This window comes from Trachinotus anak, unplaced genomic scaffold (assembly GCF_046630095.1).
Source record: "Trachinotus anak isolate AG129_WGS33_773 ecotype Australia unplaced genomic scaffold, CSIRO_AGI_Tana_v1 ptg000007l, whole genome shotgun sequence".
NCBI classification, from domain to species: domain Eukaryota; kingdom Metazoa; phylum Chordata; class Actinopteri; order Carangiformes; family Carangidae; genus Trachinotus; species Trachinotus anak.
This window is the reverse complement of record NW_027273858.1, coordinates 21,435,461-21,443,939: the sequence shown is the minus strand read 5'-3', so window position 1 is coordinate 21,443,939 and position 8,479 is coordinate 21,435,461. Positions and strand designations below refer to the sequence as shown.

The 8,479-nt window shown below is 41.9% G+C and overlaps 1 protein-coding gene across 1 annotated transcript; it reads right to left on the bottom strand.

The window, feature by feature from the left end:
- Nucleotides 1-284: 284 nt before the first annotated feature.
- On the bottom strand, nt 285-8,077 carry pdlim1 (PDZ and LIM domain 1 (elfin)). The gene is made up of 7 exons (XM_071481395.1): nt 7,808-8,077; nt 6,454-6,605; nt 5,809-5,893; nt 4,501-4,685; nt 3,271-3,419; nt 2,916-3,033; nt 285-932 (listed from the first exon to the last, which is right to left on the bottom strand). The coding sequence occupies exons 1-7, from the start codon at nt 7,898-7,900 to the stop codon at nt 746-748; spliced, it is 969 nt and encodes a 322-aa protein (XP_071337496.1). The 5' UTR covers nt 7,901-8,077; the 3' UTR covers nt 285-745.
- Nucleotides 8,078-8,479: the final 402 nt, after the last annotated feature.

Sequence of the window (8,479 nt, the reverse complement as noted above, 5' to 3'; positions counted from 1 at the left end):
AAACTTTTCTACCTGTTGCGGCTGATCAGTGACGTCACAGCAGGTGCAAATCATCTGTACTGACGTCACTGATTGCGCTCTCTAATTGGACAGAAACCTGCCCATACAGAGCAGCGCAACAGCATTTTCTACATAAAGTAAGCCATAACTAACAGTTGAAGTTGTTTGCGTTGAAAAGTGCTTCCATGCTCATGCTGGCCTCACATTATATTCATTCTTACAATCACACACAATGTCACTAAAAGACTGTGAAGCACAATCAATGATTTAGGAAGACAAGAGGACTGGTTTAAGCTAAAATATTTATTTGGCTGTGATATTCAAATGTGTTTTTAAACTATGTTGCTGAATAAAAGTAGGTCTATTTATTTAATAAAACTGTAGAAAACATGTGGTCTGTTGGGGATGGAAGGAGTTTGGCTTTCCATTGTTTCCATGATTCAAAAGAACAGAATGAAAATGTACAGACAAACATTAAACACAGCTGAAATAGAAAACAGTTTTTAGGGAGAGAAAAGATGTCATCATCTCATAGTTGTTTGTTAATTTTCTTTTTGTAGAAGCCAAAATTAATGTGCAAATCAACATTTAAAAACATGTTGTTCTTTACTGTCCTGCCTACCAGTGACTGTACTGAAGCAGAAAGCGAACATCTTATAGTCTCAGGAGTAGCATGAGTTAAATGTTGTGACGTCATGGTGTCCTACAGTGGTGTGCAGTCCCGAGGCTGAGCTCCATGAGCGCTCTACTTGGGGAAGACTGTGACCACGTCGTAGCCCTCAGGTGGAGTCACTCGCTCCCGTGCGTGCTTCTCACAATAAATCTGGTCCTCCACAAAGAAATGTCCCTTCTGTTTTAGGTTGACGTCGCAGTCTGTGCAGGTGTAGCACTCGGGGTGACGGAACTTGTCCCTCAGCTTCACCACCATCCCCCTGAAGAGTAGATGTAGAGATCATGTTAAGCTTGATGTACACAAACGTCTCTTCTTCATATGTGACTGTACTACATGCCAAATCTATTTGGACACTTCAACGTTAGACCCACGTGTGATTGTTGAACATGTCGTTCTAAAACCATGGGCATTAATCTGCTGATGTAACAGCCTCCACTCTTCTGTTTAGCTTTCCCACCAGATTTCTGAACCTGGCTGCGGAGGTTTGTTCACCTTCAACCACATGGCATTAGTGAGGTCACACACTGATGTTGGGTGAAAAGGCCTCACTTGCAGTGGCTGTTTCCATATGTCCCAAAGCTGTGGTGCAGATTTACACCATATACCCACTGAGAAAGCTCCAGAATTTCCGTATAACCACTTAAAAATACCCAAGGATACGAAACAACATAGTTTTGTGACAGAACTTCTACTTCAGCAATTTCTTGCATCAAAACTGATGCTGCAGTAGCCTAATGAGGTCTGTGTGCTGTGAGACAGACATACATCAGCGTCAGTGGTAGCCTTCTACACATATGGCTTACAGTATGATGTCGCGGTGGCTCACCAGGTAGAGTACATATCATTAAAGATCTGTTCTAACCTCAGCGGTGCAGGTTCAAATCCATCCTGTGGCATTTTGCTGCATGTCACCCCCTCTCTCCCTGACTATCCTGTCTCTGTCTCACTGTGGCTATCAGAATATCAGAATCAACATCAGGCTGTCGAGATACAGGGCTGAATGGGGGACAGTATCGGTGACTCAGCTCTGTCCCTGGTGACACATACAGCTTCTCAGTCACCCATGGAGGGATGTCTGATCTTAAACAGCAGCTGCTGGCTGACTAGCCAATCTACAGTACACCCACTGAAACAAAGTAGACTACACCACTGATCCAAAGGTGCAGGGTGGGGTTGATGTCAGGGCTCGACGCCACACAGTCAAGTTCTTCCACATCAAACTGGGAAAAACACTTGTTAATAGATCCGACTTTGGACTTGTGGTGACTGTCGTCTAGATAAAGAAGGAGCATGTTTATGCTTTTACTACAGAGACAGTAGAGAGAGATGCAGCAAACACAGCCTCTCACTTGGTGGTTGACGGTTAGCTAAGCTATGGGGGAGCCTCACATGAGACCATCCTTATGTCACATCCCATTCAGATTCTCATACAGTGCTGACTATTAAAGATAACTGTATGTGGTCTATAGGGAGTCATAACCTGAACCAGCATATCTTGCTGGTACAGACATGTCATACAATTTACACAACATGTAGCAATGATTAAGTTCACTTTCATACTTTTAAAAAGGGCAGATTTTACAAATAATGAAACGATTCCATGGTACAATGTCTAACAAGACAAATGGCTGAATCAATATTACGTAAAACAGAATTGTTGGTATTTCGCACTTTCTTCTTTTTATTATTATTATTACATTTTAAATCTCTAACAACTAAAGTTTGTTTGATTGCTGAACTTTGGAAACTTTTGGGTGAATAACCATCCCCAAAGTCAGTCAGTGGGTTTAACTAGACTGAGCATTTTAGGGATACTGAGTCCACTCAAATCAAGAAAAGGTGATACTGAAAATATTAACTGTGAAAAATCGACTAATTAAAGTTAATTTTGAGGTAGGAGGGGGTAAAAAAAACCTTCATGAAAACAGCTGTGACTGAGGTTCATCTGGAGGTTTTTACTAAATTCAGCCACAGGGAGGAGACAAACTCCTAACAAAGACAACAACACTCTGGGGCCCTTTGTGTTGCAACACAACATTTTGCCACCAGGTGGAAGTTTTCCAAGTGAGAAAACACTAAACAAGACAAATGGCATCATCAAACATCATTGACTCTCATGACAGTTCAGGTGAACCAATGAAATGGAGGTCTGGGTTCCAATTCCAACATACTTCCTATGTGCAGTGCATATAAAACACACCACATGTAACACATCAATACTGAGGAATCATAAAACACTTACACAATCCCAGATCCACATTTGTCACAGACGGGCAGCTTCTCTGCATTTCCCACCGATGATCCGATCTTTGTTGTGGGTGCTTTCACGCTCCTGAATCCTGATGGTTTATCAGAGTCACCTACAAACATCACAAAGACCAAAAGTCTTAGCATACTTTGAGGTTTCACTGGTTCCACACACAGTTTTGGTTCTACTTTGTCATTTTAAGCAATGAGTCATCAGGAAAGAAAAACCCATGAAATCTGGTCTCTAATTAAAAGTGACAGATAATTTGTTCCCCTAAAGCCACACAGTATAAAAGAGAACTCCTTAATCAGCCCTTGTGGGAGCTGTGAGTAATAATCAGGGGCCGTACCTGTCTCAAGAATCTCCTGAAGCACCTTGAATGAAGCCGACTGTCGAGGAGGCTCATCAGACTCCTGGTTCTCCTGCAGCATCTTGTAAACCTCTGAATCTGCTGCCACTGGCGGCCGCTTGCCCGTCATTGATGGATCTGATGGAGCTCTGCAAAGCAAGAGTGCTGACTTCAGTTTGTCTGCACGAGCCCAGGATCCAAAAATGTCAGCAGCAAACTGACAGCAAACACTTAATCTTTTCATGATCTCTTGTGTTGATACATAAAGGCTGTAAACGTCTAAGAGATGATAAAACCTGGGAAAAGCTGAGACACAATATTGCCTGGATTTTGTTTTCCTGAATATTGTGATACAGTTTAATATAGTGTTGTATCGTTGTCTTTTCCTGGCGTGAACTCTGAACATCTCTACTAGCTTGGCCATCAAATCCACATTACTAATCATTTCGGAAGACATTTATTGCCCAGTCTTCTGGGAGCTCGCCTAAATCTTGCACATTCAATTTTTGCTGTGTAAACTGATCAAAAATTAATGAGAATCATCTTATTCCAGCAGTTAGAAGCCAATCAATCAGTGACCTATGGGTGAAGGTATCAATCAATAAAAAAAATATTCTTAGGTTGTTATTGTTATTCTTTCTTTTACATTTTAACATAAGAACTTGATGATGAGGCAGTACAGTGAAAAAAATGCAGCTTCAATGTTAAAGTTAAAAATTATAAAATAAATGTTATATAATAGTAGATACATCTGTCAGGAATTGTTTAAACAAAATGCACTGTGGATCGTAAGCAATAAACCACAATAACAAATGAGCTAAATGGAACATTAAGCTAAAGCATCTAAGCAACCTCTAGGGCAGGTCATTAAACTTCTCTCTGGATAATGACACAGACTCAATCTTAACTAAGTACATGAATTAGCTACTGAACAAACTAGAGTTAAACTGAGATGGGTAAGAGTCATGCAGTATGCTCACTGGGTCACAAATGCAAAGAAAGTATTTCTGAAATACAGCTAACTTGTAAAAATCACATTACATGTTTCAACCTGGAGTCAAACTGTGTCACTGAAAGTCTGCACAGAGTAGGGGCCGAGCAGTAATTGGCTTTCCAGTGTTTCCATGATTCAAAAAGCTCTGTGGTCTGTCTTGACTTATTCTAGACCCTCTTGGGACCCAGTCTTCACTTGAACTGGACTTAAGTGCTATCAATTCAGGTTTATCTTACTTTTCGTTGGGCTCACTGGGCGCAGCCATGGTCTTAACTTCGTCCACAGCTGAGTTGAAGTCCTTGATGTTCTCTGAGGAGTACAGACCAGACGGGCTGTTGTACTGGTTGGTCACAACTTTGGAGCCGAAACCAGTGAACGGCAGTGCACTCCTGTTGTGGGTCGAGCCGATGTGTTTCACTTCCTGTGAAAATGAGAGTAAAGATGTTCTGTTAAAACTTTTTGTGAGTAACAAAGTAAAAAGGTAGTGAGTGCAGGTATTTGTGAAAATAACTTGCACTTTGTCTGACACATGCAACACACGTTGTGCACACTCAATGCAGTGGTGGTTTTAACCTTTTGCACATGTACAAACATGCAGTTGATATCATGTGGGTTATGAATATTGCTCAACATTTGGAAACACACACTGACTACTAGCTTTCAGCCATTTCAGTAAAATTCAATAATGTTGCAGCAACTTGGTTGAAAAAAGGTTTGTTCAACTGAAAACATCATTTTCTTCTTAATTCGCCGCTTCTAATTTGATACAAAGTCACTCATTATTCATCATAATGTATGACAGGACTCTGCCTGAATTATAGCTGACCAGTGAATGCATCATGACACTGGCATGCCATCAAAGTGGGCACATAAATACCACCAAATCTAGTGCATGCTTCACAGTGGAAACATGGAAATGCCTCCAAATACAGCTCATGCTTCAAGTGTCTGACATCTAAATTACAGAACACCCCAGAGTCTCTGCAAGCAAGTAAACGCACAAAAAGACACTGACAATACTTGCATGGACCAGTGTTAGAACAGCTTAAAAACAATGATACAGTGGTTTAAACGTATCAAAAAGTAGAGACATCAAAGTGACAGACGCCAGACAAGTGCTTGAAACATATGTTATTGTGTGTGTGAGAAAAATGCGTAACATCTGTGACTCGTGAAACACACAGAGGCTGCGACACATCACACTGCTTCCTACATGAATTCACACTTCGGCCTCAACTTTCCACTCAGCGGACAGGAACTGAGGCTTGCGTCAGAGCTTGGCTGATAAACTACCGTCTCCTAGGAAACCTCCTGTTGGGGAGTAAACAATGACTTCATCATTGGCACTGTAAAAAAACAAAAAAAAACAAAAAAAAAAAACCCACAAGCCTTTGCGGGTGTGGTGGGAAAGGAATGTGCAGACTTCCAGAAACTCTACAGATACCTGTAATTGGGATTTCCCCTGATTTTAATTTAAATAACAGAGCTGGGGGAGCAACTTTAAAAGCTCAAGTCCTACATTCAGCTTTGATGGTGACACACACCCGTGGCTCTGATGCAAGATTCATCTTGTACGGATGTGTCTTCCCTTCCTCGGATGAAAGCGGCGACCACAGTTTAGTTTCTGATCTGAGGAACAGAGGACAAGGAAAAAAGATGCTATAATCACAATAATTATACACATAGTGAGTTTAAAAGTAACGTGCCTGAATTTCTTTTTCCATTTCTGGGTGTTTTCTTGTGTAGCTGCACATGAACACGATAATATACCAGTGTATTTGAATGCGACAGAGCTCGCTCTTGTAGTTATATTCTTTTGCTTGGCTTCCTCGGCGGTTTGCCCCACCTCACAGTCAACTGATGTTCTCTTAATTTGAACAGACACATCTGCTTCGACCTGCCTGTTGACTCCGTTTCAACATCCCTGCAGCTTGAAATCATCCTCTACCAGAGAGTTATGATGTAATGCACTAACATGACACAGAATTACAACAAAGCTTAGCAAACATACACATCACAAACTAAGGATTTCAGGAAAACCAAAGACAGACTTGCCCTTTAAAAAAGCATGAATAAACATAACATTGCTTCCTGAACACCTGGACTGCGGGTGAGCTGTCTCATATTGCTCTGTGTTTTTCAGGCCTGCGGCTATACACATCAGACTGGCATACGTTGCCACCTCCTACCTGTCTATGGAGAGCACCATCTCATCTATGCAGCCCTTGATCTTGTTCTGGGCCTCCAAGTGAGTCATGTTCTCTGTCGGCTCTCCATCGATCGACAGGATCATGTCTCCGATACACAGGTTGGCCTGGGCTGCTTTACTGCCAGGGGTGACCTGCAACACAGGAGGCTTAATTTATAAAAAGCAACAACCTTTGGGGCTGTAAATTAGTTTGACATAAGATTTTGTCTTTTTGCAGTCAAAGTCATTATATATGTGCTTTAACACCCTTTTTAAAATATTTAGTCCTGAGAGATTCTTTAAAAAAACGAATGCCACGCTAGCATTAAATAACTTCTTACAGATGTGAAACACAAATCTTATTTAAAGTCAAGTACATAAGAGCTTCTTATCCAGTCAGAGTTAACTGCCACTACTCCATTTAACTCCTGACCCTCATGGACACATTTCTTTAATTACAGTAAACACTTGCAGGGAGGTGTTTTCAGCCAGTGGCTCAGGCTGAGCACTGGCTCCAGGGCAGCCTCTCCAGTGAAGATAAAGGCTTCCCTGGAAGCAGAGGAAGACTACGGCACAGTCCAGGAATTCCTAATCACTTTTCCATGGGTGGAGTGGACCAACGACTGTAACAACATTTACAACAGGAGCAACAGCCTCCACTTAGGCAAAAGTACACAATGAAAAGTCATATTCTGGTTTATTACTATCACCACAGGAGTGTCACACTGTAAACCTGTGTAATACTGTCTGACAAAGCTTTGTATTGATGTGTACAATGCTGTGGTGAAGGTGAAGTAACAGAAACACAAAGTAAAGAGGAGCTTAGGGGTTTATCGACACTGAGGGATGTCAAAATAAAGGTTTAAAAATTCCCCGGCATATGATGCTTTTAATTTGAAGTTGTGACTTTGAGAGATAAGATATGAGAGCCCAAGTTCATATAAAAGTCTGGGTGTGATGACATACTGGTATATTTCGACAGTTGTTCTCACCTTTTTAACCTGTAAGGTTGCGATAAAAGCTACAGTGATGATATGATGAAAATGATATTCATAATTATTTCTCGTTCACAAACCACCACGTTTGGATGTAAAAATGTCTGAGTGAAGCTCCGGCAGGTGAGACGACCCGACACTGTAACGGTTAACGGCTAACGTTAGCTGCATTAAAGAGAGCCCAGCGCAGCTTCTGGCCAGTAACGGTCGCCTGTTTTAAACAGGAGCCAACGTTAACTCGCTTTCTGTTTGTCTGTTGACGGCGAAGTCCAGTGAAGAGGAAAAGAGGAGAAAGTTTCGTCGGGACAAGCCCAGGTGCGGTTACACCACTTGTTAACAATGCAGCAAAGTAAAACTTACCCGGGAAATAGCCAGGGGCTGCTCGAAGTCCTTTCCCCCGACCAGCCTGAATCCCCAGGGTCCGGGACCCTGCATTACCACCCGCACAGGCATGTCGTTAATGTTGAGTTTTTTAGACGAGGCCGACTGTAGTTAACTTGTGTTTAAAGAGCTGTGTCAGATCACCAGACCACCTCCAACAGCACACGACATGTGCCGTGATCGATAGCCAGGAGTCGGAGCCGGGCTGCAGCGTTAGAGGAGGGCGGACCCTCAGGTTGCAGTCGGACGAATAGATTTTGAAGTTTCCTCGCTGATAAGTGAGAGATCAAAGATCGCGTATCAAGAAGATGTATCACTCCGCAGTGGGTACGCGAAAGTAGGAAAAAATGTGTTGCATTCACTAATTCTCACAGATTCTAAAAAAAATGCTGTTAAAAGCTAGGACTGGCAACATGCTTTATTTTTCTTATTGTTAACAGATCCCATGAAAAGACAAAAAACAACTGTGAATTGATCCTGGTATTGTTTGTGTAGCCACAGCCTAATACATCTTATTCCTCAGAGCTCCAGTCATGTCCAAAGACGATTAAAACACATCAGTGAGCCACACCATTGCACTGAGTGACATATTACCTCGACAGGTTGAACATGGGCCCGGTAGTTTATTACTTATAATAAACTGCTGTAGAG

Coding starts and splice junctions, on each gene's coding strand:
- pdlim1 (XM_071481395.1), bottom strand. CDS start 7,900: ATGCCTGTGCGGGTGGTAATGCAGGGTCCCGGACCCTGGGGATTCAGG. Junction 3,420..4,500: donor CCCAGTGAGCCCAACGAAAA/GTAAGATAAACC, acceptor CTTGCTTTGCAG/AGCTCCATCAGATCCATCAA. Junction 3,034..3,270: donor TCAGGAGATTCTTGAGACAG/GTACGGCCCCTG, acceptor TGATGTTTGTAG/GTGACTCTGATAAACCATCA.